This window comes from Vanacampus margaritifer, chromosome 13 (assembly GCF_051991255.1).
Source record: "Vanacampus margaritifer isolate UIUO_Vmar chromosome 13, RoL_Vmar_1.0, whole genome shotgun sequence".
NCBI lineage: Eukaryota > Metazoa > Chordata > Actinopteri > Syngnathiformes > Syngnathidae > Vanacampus > Vanacampus margaritifer.
Window position 1 is genome coordinate 23,690,500 of NC_135444.1, and position 14,192 is coordinate 23,704,691.

General features: G+C 42.7%; 1 protein-coding gene across 4 annotated transcripts; it reads right to left on the reverse strand.

Annotated features, from left to right (window-relative positions):
* Positions 1–8,804: 8,804 nt before the first annotated feature.
* Positions 8,805–14,120, reverse strand: LOC144062230 (NAD-dependent protein deacylase sirtuin-5A, mitochondrial-like). 4 transcript variants are annotated; one of them, XM_077583378.1, is made up of 9 exons: positions 13,972–14,120; positions 12,494–12,603; positions 12,269–12,402; positions 11,295–11,520; positions 10,776–10,863; positions 10,175–10,228; positions 9,980–10,103; positions 9,573–9,688; positions 8,805–9,483 (listed from the first exon to the last, which is right to left on the reverse strand). In XM_077583378.1, exons 2-9 carry the CDS (start codon positions 12,588–12,590, stop codon positions 9,411–9,413), a joined length of 912 nt encoding a protein of 303 aa, XP_077439504.1. In that variant the 5' UTR covers positions 12,591–12,603; positions 13,972–14,120; the 3' UTR covers positions 8,805–9,410. The 4 variants fall into 4 exon arrangements, with proteins under 4 accessions (XP_077439504.1, XP_077439503.1, XP_077439505.1 ...); XM_077583377.1 differs by lacking the exon at positions 13,972–14,120 and adding an exon at positions 13,237–13,307; XM_077583379.1 differs by lacking the exon at positions 13,972–14,120 and adding an exon at positions 13,176–13,281.
* Positions 14,121–14,192: the final 72 nt, after the last annotated feature.

The following is a 14,192-nucleotide window of genomic DNA, read 5'->3' on the forward strand; positions in this document are numbered from 1 at the left end:
GCACGCAGTGTGCGGTGTTTGGGTGAAGACGGCAGCGCCGGTGATTTCCCCTCAGCGTCTGCAGTCACAGCAGATGTAGTTCCCGGCTAAAAATAGCTGCAGCTGCACCAAGCATGGCAAGAATTTGATCTTTTCGACGTTTCTTCCCCCAACCCCCCCTCGCATGATTTTAGCGTTCTCGTGTTGGGAAACTATTTCAAACAACAACCTGATGTCAGGATTAAAAATAGCTCCCTCCCAAATAATAGGGAAAACGTGATGACGTGTGTCTTGGCGATACGATGAACCGTTGTTATGGTTTAGGGCACGTTTGGTCCAAATTTGCATATTTTATCCACGCATTGTGCACATCTGCCTCTAAGTGTGTGAATGGTACATCATTTCATGTTATTGGGTAACAAACAAGCAGTTGGGACGTGGACGGCGTTTTTTCCCAAAACAAAATTTGGAAATGAGCTTCATGTGTATGTACAACAACTTGTGTGTATAACAAATTGTGTGTCATGCTGCAAGGATGGCGCCTTGTCGCATTATTGATAAGGAATTGAGTTTTGGACTCACATGGGACAGATATGCACTTTTGCAGAACCGTAAGACTTTTGGGCCAAATCATCTTGTGAGGTGAAGAATTTGTGTTTCAAGAAAGGAGCCAAACCAACACAGAAAAACTGCAATATCGGGAATGTTCTATACGTGGCTTTCTTATTCCTGCCTTGTCGCCATTTTAAGCGAAAATGAAGTTACATTAAGAAGGACGCAAAATTGCAAACAATTGGATGGAAACCTTTTGACAGGAACGACAATCAAACCAACATCATTTTGTCAAGTGGTTCTTCTTACAGGACGGGAAGTCGGACCTTCCTTTAACTCTTTGACTGCCAAAAACGTTAAATAATGTTTAGTAAAATCCTATGGAGGAGTGCCAAAGACGTTAAAAGACGTTTGTTTCAAAACAGAGGTGAAACTAACCATTTTCTATTGTGGATTACTGAAAAACGGAATAAGGTAGAAACAAACTTTTTTTTTCTGATGAAAGATGAGAGTCCAATCTTTCATTTGGTAGGATGTGTGTTTCCATAGTCCAAACACTTAATTTTCTATGGACCTTGAAAGATCAGTCAAAATGCTTAAAATCGGCTGGCACCCACGGCATCCCTTTTCTGAAAACGTCTGGCAGTCAAAGAGTTAAAGGACACGAGGCAACTGGTTACCAGAACACTTTATGAAACAAAAGGTTTTGTTCAAAAGACCGGCAAGCGCGAAACTCAACCTCGCTTCTAGGACGGACGGCGTCGAGAAGGCGGTTGACCCCAAACGACGGCAAGGTTGAGGAATGCTGGAGCAGTCCGACATCATCGAGTTCAGAGCAGATGCAAAAGCAATTTGACGAGCGACGCACGAGACACGTTCGCATTCCCTTGCTTGGCAAAGTCAAGGAGGAGTTTGAGAAAATGGAAAATACGGGAGCAATTTCAAAGGCGAAAGAAGCAATTAGTGTTCTGGCATGGATCTTGTGCCGTCCAAAAAAATGTCCGGGTCTGCGGAATCGAGATTCCACTGTCATTAAAAAGAACTGAAATGGCATCAATTAAGTGCTGCTTCTTCTGTCCAAGTCACAATTTCCAAGGCCAAGTCAAGTTGGAGTCGACAAGGTCCGAGTCCGAGTCCGGATGAGATCAAGAGACAGAAAAATATTTTCACAAAATGAGAGAAATTTGCCTCTTAAAGAAAGAACAGCGGCGGGCGGCAACGTTATGTCTTTTTGGCAAATGTCAAACAAAGTTGGACGTGGTGCCGTCCGTGTCCAAAATTGTCTTTGTAGGTTGCTTCATGTTTGTTTGTTTTAAGACGTGGCTAACACAAGCTCTCCGTGTTTGGCAAAAGCAAACTTTATAACCCGACATGACTGACAGAAAAAGACTGCGTGCAAACATTTTGGGCTTGCAATCAAGTAACCCAAACAGATCACTTGCTGCCGGTAGCCATGGTTACCGGATGGCCAATGTTTAAACCGGTCTTCAGTATTTTCATTCCGAAAAACTTTATCTCAAGTTTCTTTTGAAGCGGGACGTTTATTTTCAGGAATAAAAACACAGTTGGACTATTCTGCGACTGCGAGTCCGAAGGAAGTTCAAGACAACAAAAAGGTGAAGTCCGGACTTGAGTACGACAAGGCAGGATATTGCAAGCATGCGATGGCAACGTCATTATCGGCAACTCATCGCAAGCATATTTTCTGCTGTGAGACAGAAAGCGAGCGTGCACACATCGCCCCCGTTTCTTTCCGTCTCCTGAAGTAAGTGACAGCTGCAATATTTGGAGCGTCCTCAATCCAGGATGCCTGCCAGTCCCTTATTGCCATGGCAACAGAGGCGGTAAGACGAGCAGTTAAGGACTGATGTGCCGCTGAGGTGTTTCCCAATTTAACACAATGGCTCGTTCTCGCTTTTCCCTCGTGTGACCCCCCCCCCCCGACTCGTTTTCAGGCGCTTTGAGCTGGTGTGTGTGTGTGTGTGTGTGTGTGTGTGTGTCAGAGGCGTTTGCATCCGTTCTCCGTCGCGGTGCCGCGGCCCGGCCGGCTCACGGTGCGCGCTGCCATTCGTCAAAATTGAAGCTCTGACATGAAAGTCGGGCTGGCGCTGATGACAGCTTCAGAGGTGACGGCACCATCACAAAACACGCGCCCGCCCCCACCTCCCGTCAACCGGGCGAAAAATTTGCAGTGTGACCCCCCCCCCCCCCCTCCCCCACCCAAAAAAAAAAAAAGTTGGGGGTTGTAGCTCTTCTCAGCTCTATGATGTCTTTTTGTGTCAATCTATAATCAACTTTGAAAAAAGATTCACAGCTCCCATGACTGACAAAGACCATGAGAAATATTACAGTGGCACTGACGTGCTGGGGCCCATTTTTTTTTCTTTTTACAGGGCCCTAAATTCCTGGCAGAACCCCCCAAATGTGTGTGTGTGTGTGCGTGCGTGCGTGCGTAGCGCCTCAATTTGCAGGGTGTGTGGGAGTGTTATTGAGAGATATTTTTAATTGTGTGTGTCAGCTCCCCTCATCTCCCTCAGCACGAGATGTCGAAGGGAAGCTGAAAACACTTCCACAGCAACCTCAAATCATCCCCGTTGCACACGCGCACACATTCACGCGGACATTCCCGCAAACACGTTCCGCTTCAGAGCGGTTTCATTTGGCAACAGTTGCATCTTGGGGAGCTAAAAAATAAAACCAGCCACATCGCCCATGCAGGTTAAAAAAAAAAAAAAATCGTGTTATTAATTTCTGCCGAGTGCGCTGATGAGGGAAATTGCACTCGTCTACATTATGTTACCTTGAACGACTGCAATTCTTGAGGACTTCAACATTTCCCTGTCAAGCATCTTTTTGCAAGAATTAATAAAAAAAAAAAGAGCTTTTAATTCTCTTGGCGCCACTACAACTTGGCACATATGGCAAATTGTATCGACTCCCTGTGGAGTTGACAAGCTATTGATTTTGTGAACCACTTTTAGAAGCGTATGAAGTCACAGCGGACTTTTAAGTAGGATTACGGCCATCCGGATGGAATATATATCTAGTAGGATTTCTCTCAGGTGAAAGGCAAATAAATGGCTTTTACACACACGCAGTCGCGCGCCTCTTAACGGTCAGACGCCATCTCAATTAGACAACACAAACATTTTTTTATGAAATATAGAACAGTTTGAAGTGGACGATCATTGAAATCGAATTGAAGCCAATCGAATCGTTCCACTTTGAAATATATCAAGATGCGTACCGAATCGTATTTTATCGATTAACAAGGAACCGGCACATTAACAGTACTGACAAGTTCATTCAAAAGTATGTGAAATCAAAAGTGAAAAAGCGATTGCGTCATACCCTCTTGAACCGAGCCACACCGTATCGAATCCAATCCCACTGAGTTGAACCAAATCAAATCGTTGCACTTTCATATTGAACCGTTTCGCTTTTTATGTTTTTGTTTTGTTTGTTTTTAACTCTTTGACTGCCAAAAACGTTAAATAACGTTTAGTAAAATCCTATGGAGGAGTGCCAAAGACGTTAAAAGACGTTTTTTTTTCAAAACAGAGGTGAAACTAACCATTTTCTATTATTGATTACTGAAAAACGGAATAAGGTAGAAACAAACTTTTTTTTCTGATGAAAGATGAGAGTTCAATCTTTCATTTGGTAGTATGTGTGTTTCCATAGTCCAAACAAACAAATAATTTTCTGTGGACCTTGAAAGATCAGTCAAAAATGCTTAAATCGGCTGGCACCCACGGCATCCCTTTTCTGAAAACGTCTGGCAGTCAAAGAGTTAAATGGGAACATTTGGTCTGTTCATGATGGATGACGACGACATCGGGTCTGCTTCTAATAGTGCGACTCGTTCCTTTTTTTTTTTCTTTTTTTCTTTTTTTTTTCTTTTTTTTTCTGGGAGATCTCAGTATTGATCATTTGAAATGTCATCATCATTGTTCTCCCTTTTTTTTTAAAATGTGTGTTTGTGCGTGCGTGCGTGTGTGTGTGCGTGCGTGAGAAAGAAAAAAAAATAAAAAATAAATAAGAATTCCCATACCGTTCACCTAAACCGAACACTTCAAAATCCAGCCAGAGTCGTGGGGCCGCCAGGAGACCCGAAGGGGGACCAAAGAAAAGAAAGAAAAGCGAAGCCCAGCACCGACCAGACACCACCCACCGGGCCACTAACCTTCACCAACCCCAGAGACATCTAAACTCCAACAAATCAGGGAAACCGCAAGGGCCCAAAGTGCGACTCGTTCCTACTGAATGGGGGAGAAGCCAAATCATTTTGCACCAACAATCCCAATGACAAGGTACGGATGTCCACAACCTTAAACACGCGTCAGTCCGATTCAGCCGGGGACCATCAGAGAAGTTGTGGGTGACCGCCCGCGGTCCGGGCTGGACTTCACAATCAAACTGGCAAATCAAATAGTGAGCAGCGGCTCGGCACAACTCTGGAGACAAAGTGTGGCGAAAGCTTGGGACATCATCACAAATACTCGCTGTCAGCCAGAGCTGTGCGTGTGTTCTCGGACAGATTAGGGCGCCACAAAGCAAATATGGAAGCAGCGGCGTGAATCACTGCAGCCGCTGTTTGCAGATCACAGCCGTTATCTGGCAGAGGTGGAGCTAATGAGGGGACAGCTGAGCGCCACCACAGAGCCCCCCCCCCCCCCCCACGCACAAATGCCATTCCGACAGCCATGATTAGCGCCGTCACGATAATTGCCAAGACATGAAACGAGCATACAACATCGGAGATGAGATGAATGATCTCAAAATGGGTTGGATTTGAGCTCAAGTGGAAGAAACGCCAGGATGTGCATATGGAAATATTTGTGTCAAATACGCCGAGAAGGCTTTGGCTGCTCCATCACATTCAATGATGTCACCAGTTTACAGCATCAGCGCTTTCCTTTTTTCGCAATAATTTGTCCATATAAAAGCAACAGCATGAAGACCGCGTCCCTTTTCTTTTTTTCAACTCTCATCTGGCCAGCAATCGTTGATTAACTCTCCCAACGTTTCCACCCCATGCAGCTGACCAATGGAGATTTCTTACTTTGAATTCTTCAACTGGAGAAAACAAGGGGATGAGGAATGAAATCTAAAGGGGTGGGGGGGGTGGGGGCTCTACACGTAAACAGTAGCACGCAGAGAAGCTTAACGGGGCTATAAATAGAGCGATGGAGAAAGCGAGGGAGCAGGCAAGAGAGATATAGAATGAGAAAGCTTTGCTTACGGTCAGGGATTAGGGCTTCCCTGGAGGATTTTCACTCCCAAAACCTAATCTGGGGTTGGGAAGAGCACCAGCTTCAGTCATCTTAATTCTGTTAAAGCCTGCCCAGCGTGGATGTGTGTGTGCGTGGATGTGTGTGTGTGTGTCTTTATACCCCGATTAAGCATCGAGATGGAGCTTTGGCTTTGTGTTTGGCTGCTCATAATTGAAAGATACGTACTCCAATGTATACACACACACACCACTGTGTACCTCATTACTAGCTACAGTGTATATTAAAAGTCTACACACCCTTTTTGAGATTTTTCTTATGGCAAAAATGACACCAAGATCATTATTTTAAAAACTTCTCCCACCCTTAATGTAACCTATAACATCAACAACCCAATTGAAAGTCTTTTCCTGACATAGTTTTGCTTTCCAGCAGAAGGTTGAAAGTTGTTTTGCGCCAACACTGACAATTTCCTATTGATGGTAATTCCCCGCACAACACTTGCAGCTGAATAAAAACACGCCCTAAGCACGCTACTGCCACATGATTTGATGTAGGCCTGGTGTGTTTTCTTTTGGCGATGACAAATGTTTGCGTCAACCATACCTTTAAGGATTCATGGCCACAAAGTTCAATCTTGGCTTCATTGGACAAAATCCACCCAAAACCAGAGAGAAAATGTATTACGGTCTGACGAGACCACGGTCCATCATTCCAAAATGTATGTTTGGTGCCAACGCAACACTGCAGAATAAGTCTAGAAATGATTTAATTTTGGTGTCTTTTTTTTTTTTTTAAATCACAAAAAAACTGGCATTTGAATAGGCGTGTGTAGACTCTTTAAATCCAAGGTAGATGACTGATCCTGCTTCGCTTGGTAAAAAGCACTGTTGTGGGGTAAACTCAACATACGGGATAAGGATAACAACGGTTACTACAGCATGGAATTCATATCGTTTCTGCCCCATGAGGAGAGAATGCTAAGCGAATGGCTAGATGTCTTTAATGTATTCTTAATGTACAGTTTTAATAAATGCCAGGATGACTTGATGAGCTTGAAGTGGAGGAGTTTGAGAGCATCAAACACCTTTGAGGTGCCACACGCCGTGGCATGCCTGTTTTATAAGGCTTCCTTCTTGGATTTGAATAGTATGTGAAAAGTCCAACGCTCGGCTTCAGTGTCTGAACGACTGCGCTCGTTTGGCCCAGACGTCGCTTGCCTTCACGAGCGGTCACTTGAAGAGCGCATACCGTTGGCCAAGGTAAGTGAACCCCTGACTCTCGACTCTCGTAGCCCAGGGCAGGCACTCCAATGCATCAACAAGCATATCCATCAACTTGACAAATATCAAAGCATCATCAGCAAAGTCAAGGACGGCCCTCTCTCACGCACTCCACAAGGAAACCTTTTTTACAAGGGAAAGAGTTTTCTCATCTCCTTCCTCACCACGCCAGACGGATGCTGAGTCAGTGTTACTGCGGATGCTGCACCAAATCCGCCAGTCAATGTCCTGCTCCACGCTTCCCTCACCCGTGGACCCCAATACAAATAAAGTCCTCCACTTGGGGCAGGATCTCATTGCCAATCTGTGGAGGGCTTTTTTTTTTTTCCCAGCTGAGGACAACGGCCTCGGATTTGTAAGCGCTGATTCTCAACTATTTCACACTCGGCTGTCAACTGCTCCATTGGGAGTCAAGGATCATCAACTGACACACATCACCCGCTAAAAGACGTAATCCTGAGGCCGCCGAGTCCAATCTACCAACCACATCTTTCAATGGCTTGGCTGCGTCTAGATATTCTGTCCATGAAGGTTACGGAGAGAATTGGTGACAAAGTGTAGTTTAACATAGTCCAACCCCCCAAAACAAAACAAAACCCTCTTACTGCCGCCAATGCAGACTAAACTCTTGACACCGGTTTTACAGACCGACAAGGTCCAATCTACGAACTCCACCATTTCCCTATTTATTTGTATACCGCAATATTTTTGCTCAAGGTTATCAAACCCTCAGAATCTATGAGACAGTCCTTCAATAAATACGACCACAGAGGTCATTTTGAAAAGGTGCGACCTCTATTGGCCATGTTAAATTGCGCAAAAATAAACGCCAGACTCGAACCCGGTCCGTCTGGTCGGAAGAGGAGTGTTTATCTGACTAAGCTATTTGTCCAGTGATTGTTTTAGTGTTGATGACATGAACCACAGTGTACAACCTCACTGTGCCTTTTTCTAATCTCAACCATTAGTGTCCCATGTAAAGATGTAACGTGTACTGTACAAGCTCACTGAAAGCCTCATCCTAACCCCAAGCATTAGTGCGTGACAACAAATTAACATACATGTCAACACTAAAAATGAACACTAAGGTCATTACTGGACTGTTAGCTCAGTCAGGTCGGCCAGACGATCCGGGTTAGAGTTTCATTTATTTATTTATTTCTGCTACTTAACATGGCCGATAGAGGACGCTAAACTACAATATGTGACACTTGGTCGTATTTTGGTGCATGGTAAAACCACCAAAATGGTCGTTATTGTTGTTGGACTTGTCGGAATCTGCAGTAATATCGACCTCGCCTACGCCAAAGCTCGGCAAATTACAACTAAAGCGAGGACATACCCTTAGAACCTGCTCACAGAACATGTACGTCTCTGCTAGTATTTAGTGACACATGCTCTGAACTAACATTGTTCCTGCGCTTGCTTTTCTTTTCTGTTCTGCCCTTTTGGACTTTGACTGCCCCGGCAATCTGGCAAAAACAACTCCGATTGGCATGAAATCATCGCTAAACAGGCGGGAAATTGGCTCTGTTATTTTTGGAGCACAGTCACGAGGGACCGTCGCACCATCATCTCCTCTCTAATGAGCAGGTGATGGCGGCAGTGCTTGGGAGGCAATAAGATGGCGTGTCAAAACATACGACTGGAGGGAAAGTGACGCTATGATGCAAGAGGACGACCCGAGAAAGAGCAAAGATAAGAAAGATGACGAGCCGAAACTGACGTGAGAAATCAGAACAGCCTGACATGAAAATAATGGACAGAAAGCATTTACAAATGTCGTGCACAAGCTAATCTTCAACCAAAACAGATCTTATCGACTAATAATACCACACAGAAAGCAAGGAAAAGTCTTACATTGATAAGAACATGCTTTTTTTTTCATTCTTTAATTGACATTTGCATATACCGTACATGTATATGAAAATGTCGGAATAAGTACGGCAGTACTTATTAAACTGCAGTACTGGCAGTTTTCATCAGTGCTTATGCTGTAACAACATACAACACTCATACAAATTGTCTCTACTCTTTACTGGAGGGATTCATACAGCAGCGTCTTAACACTGCCCCCTACTGCCAAATGTTTACTAGGCAAGGGACTCGCATACAGTGGGGTCAAAAAGTAGTTGGCCAAAATCCAATAGAAAGTCTATGGGAAACTGGCCAAATACTTTTACTGATAAATACTGTATTTGGTACATCTACATACATATGTACAAACAGAACCCAAAAAAAAGTTGCTTTGTAGTGTTCACATTTTTGACACTCAGGAACAAATAATTAGTGACGAACTACCCAAAAAGTCTTCTTCGTAGTCATCATCCAGCATTGTAGCAGTTGTTTCTGTGTATACATTTCATTGTTTTTCATCTGCATGGGGACTTAATGCAGGTGGTAAAGTCGTCCCACAAGGGCCATGAAAGTGAAACCTAAAAAAAAAAAAAAAAAAAAGTTGTCAAAAGAGTCAAGAACAAGGAGTTCAAATCGTAAAAATCTATCAAAGGCGACGAGAACCCACTTGAAACGCATTGTGGCCGGTGTGTTTTCCATGTTGAACTCGGCCACGGGTGCGCCTCTCGCGGCCACTTGAGGCGCAAACATGGCCGCTGGATACACCACAGACGACGTGCCAACCTATGTGCGCAACATTTTCATCATACCAATGACATCATTAGTGTAGCTGACATTCTTTATTGTAATACAGATTCATTTATTGCTTGTGTTGACTAAAATGTTTTGCTATTGATGACGAAAAAAAACAACTCACAATTAGATGACTGTATCTGTCAAAATTGTTCAGCTCTAGTAAAAAGGGTATAATTCTTGAACCTTAGCATACTTTGACAAACGTTTGTCCCAGACAAATGAAAATACAGTACTTGTAAACACTTTAAAATGTTAGCATTGTAGCATAAACTCACTCACCACTAAGCAAAGGTCACAGTTGTCAAGCACTTTCTCTGCTCGAACCAGAGTGTCCGAATCAAGAGCCTCCCCAAACCAAACGACAGCTGGTCTCAGAAGACCCGAACACTCTGCTTGCTCACACCTAAAAAAAAACATTCATACTCTCACACACAGACAGACAGAAAGCAAATAAGAGACGGCGAGGCTTCCTACCTGGGCAGGTCCTGGACGGGGATCTGAGCGTCGTGTGTTTCTGGATCTGGAGCTCTGAGAAAGCAATTTGATACCAGCGCTTAAGCATCAACAGGACGTCACTTGTAAAGAACTTTCATACATCAAAGCAAATTTGCTGTCTGTACAAATTCAAGCACCGAGACTGACCAATATTTTCTCTAAATTAGAAAATATAATTACACCACGATTAGACATGAATACAAAATGCTGCAAAAGTTGCAAGATAATAGTATTGTCATTTCAAATGATGTTGACAATTTTAGTTTTAATTTTCAAGTGAGCACAGGTGGCAAATCCAGGTCCAGAAAGTAAAAACCCTGCCACCGTTTGGCTTTGGCCCCAGGTGCTAACTAGTTAGCTAGCTAGCTAGCTCCCATGGTGCTCGTTTACCTGCTAGGGAGCTAGCTAGCTAGCTAGCATTGATGTCTAAAGCCAAACGGTGGCAGGGATTTTACTTTCTGGACCTGGATTTGCCACCTCTGCAAATGAGACATCTTAATCAGCCTGCTTTTTCCAATGCAGTGCTGTTATGTGAACGTTAAAAACAATGTCCATCAAAGTTTACAAACTCATTTATTACCCTCTGCCCTCCAGAGCAGCACAAATGGGGCTGTTGTAATTGTCCGCTTCATGACCACAACTCATACAACGGGTTTTAAACAGACTTCCTGGATTGAAATAATAGAGAGAAGGGACAAAATAGTGAAAGCGGAAAACACATTGACGGGTTATTAATGACGTCATAGTGGAACCACAAATGTCAAACAATTTGTAATTCAAGCAAAATGTTTTGTTAAAATGATCTACTGGTTTGAAACTATTCTGGTAGGATCACATTCAAAAGAAGAAAAGTTCTTGCTACCTGAAATGTTGCGGAATATCGTCAATGGCAACTTACAAGATTCTAGCAAGCATTTACTAAAACATTTTCACTAATTGCAGTTTGCTCATTGCTGAAACCTCAGCCAAGCTATACAAAAGCATACAGTAAGAATAGCACTAGCATACCAAACTATGCTAACGAACCGTTTGCTGTTCCACTTATATTTTCAGTCCTCAAAGGCAAAAATCCAATAAATTGTTAAATTACAGTATTTACCATGAATTTCAAGTATATTTTTTGATCCGGCACGGCGGTGGAGTTCATCAATGTTCTGAGTGATGACAGTGATTCCACGGCCCTGCCTGGCCAGACGCTCCTCACACTGGGCGATGGCCAGGTGAGCAGGATTGGGATTTTTCGTAAGCATGACTTCGCGACGGTAGTGGTAGAACTCCCAAACACGAGACGGGTTTCTGGAGAAGGCCTCGGGAGTGGCGAGATCCTAAAGAGGCACGGTAGCAAAATTCATCATAACACAAGCGTAGGCCTGCTTCTAGCCCCGTAGTGGACGCATTAAGAGAGCTTAACCACTACATTGTAAAACGAAAATAACACTAAAATACAGTAAAAAAAAAAGAAAAGAAAAAGAGATCCATTCTTAGTAGTGTGCAATTATTGTATTTAAATATCTTACTGTCTTTCATTTTAATTGTATGAATGCTAAAAACATTCTCCCGTTATTCCTATTTTTCTTGCGCCCATTATTTTTGACATGCATCTACTTCAAATTCAAATTTTAACATATTCCAAGAATGCCCGCCATGCAGGCTATTATTTTTCTCACAACAAATATTCATCATTTTCCCATAATTCATTCATTTCAACCAATTCATTCAACATAACAGATTCGTATTGTTTCAATCTGAAATTCAAAATGGTCAGCTCATTCAATTCACCTTGGGAACGATTTTCAACAAGCCAAAGATTTCCACATCCCAAAAATATATATATTTATTTATTTTAATTGCACATTTATTCCCATTCCACATGCAACCACATGTTTTCACTCAGCATTCACAAATGTCTAATTACTACAAAAACAGCTATAGTGACCACATCAGACAATGTGTCTGAAACATGTTTTTTCCTTGTACATTCCCATGCATTGAAATATATCACGCTTTGCAAGCCAAATGATGACGTGCAATAAATTGATAATTAGTATTTTAAGAAATGACGAGAACGCATACCTGAGCTTGCCACTTTCTCCAGTAGCCCCCTGCCCCTCTGAAGGTGGGGACTCCACTCTCTGCACTCACCCCTGCGCCGGTGAGAATGGCTATATTGGAGGCCTTGGAGAAGATCTCCCTAAATGCTGCCAGGTCTGTGCAAGAAAATGCATTCCCAACAGTGCCAATTAATTCTTATCTGTTCTCTATTTGAAGAGAATGTGAATGTGTGACAGGTGCTCTTACCTGAACTGGGTCTGGCCATACTTTGGCTGTCCCGACGTTTCCTCAGGAGAGCATGAAAGTTTATCAGGCCTCTCGAGGTCAGCTGGCGTACAATCATCGGGTTTCAATGACTAAAGGGGAAGTTTAAGCACAGCTTTAATACCTTTTGTGTGTGCGAAGGCTTGGAGTCATCACATCTTATTTTCACACAATAATTGGGCTTTGTCGCTTTGACTGATGCATATTACTCTCACCAGGCAGTTTATTAGATGTATGATCTTATGAGATTCAGCATTACATTAAACTTTAATAGTTTACAATGACAGTACAATTATGATTGACACATTCAGATATATAAATGTTTATTATCTCAATGTATACGTTCCACATCACCACCAAATGCCACAACAAAGCACATTAAGTTAACACCATTTCATTAAGTGTCAATTTCAAATTAATGATAAAGTGATAGAGGTTAAACTGTCTTCAGGCTGGCATTGTACGTAAGCACAGGTTGAAGGTAATAAAATATTTCTCCTAACCTCGAACATGCTAATGTTGACTGGTGAACATTATGCTATTACTGGTAGCTAGGCTAGTAGCTGTTTGTTTACTTAACAAGCAAACTAACACCGTTTCTCACAGTAGCTATGGTTCCAAAGCGGCATCTAAATAAAGTAACTGTAACGACGTGTGTACATACAGTTACACATTTCCAAGTTGGTTTGCAAGCCTGACTTAGTAACTTTAAAGTTCTCCACTACCTGCCAAAATGTGACGATGAAGCCGGCCTCACTTCCGCTTCCGGATGTCAGCCACTTCCGCACGTTTCATTATTTACAATTAATTAAAAGTGTTTCATTTTAAATATAAATAGCTGTATCTTCCAATGACAATCAAGATGCAATATAAAACAAGAGAGAGAACACGATTACATGATGTACAGATAACGATAAAGCGGAAATCACAAAGAATGCCTGATAATAAGGAACACGTGAAAAACATACCAGCAGAGGGCGAACTCATACCATTTACTGCAAATTTCTGGCGCAAGCACAGTATTTTTATTTATTATTTTACAGTAAATTCCACTGTGGTAACGTCAAAATAGTGAAAATTCAGAACAAATAAATATGTGTAGAGTAGTTTATGGTATGGTATGTACTAGTATTATGTCATTGTGCCCATTATGATAGTGACTCACATACTGTATATAGCCTATGGCCTTTAAAATAAAATAAGAGACTGCTTAAACTGCAAACTCTCCCTAATAATGCCGCGTTAATGCTCAAAATCAGAATAATGTTCCAGTGGCTTATATATAAACCTTTGCCTTGTTTTTTTATGGTGATATGACGCTACTGCATTTTAATATTGGCCATTAATTATTTTCTGAGGTGGTGAAAGGTTTGAGAACCAGGTACTGTTCTATATGATTATTGCCATCCTCTTGTCTGGAAGCCAATTTCATCCACACAATAGAATACATCACACCTCACCTTAAAGAACAGACAGACCATTTGGACTTTCCAGTGAAGGAAGACGAGCAGGTAAAGCCCAGTGTCACTTTGCAGAGAGACAGCACAGACCGAAGACTCACTATCTTCCCCCTCCTCCGCGCCGTCAGCCTTACAATAGCCCGCCCACTCGTGCACTGTCTGTCGGGGTGAGCGCTCGAGTGGCTGCGGCGGCTCGGAGTCTCGTCACGCCGGTCGCCTGT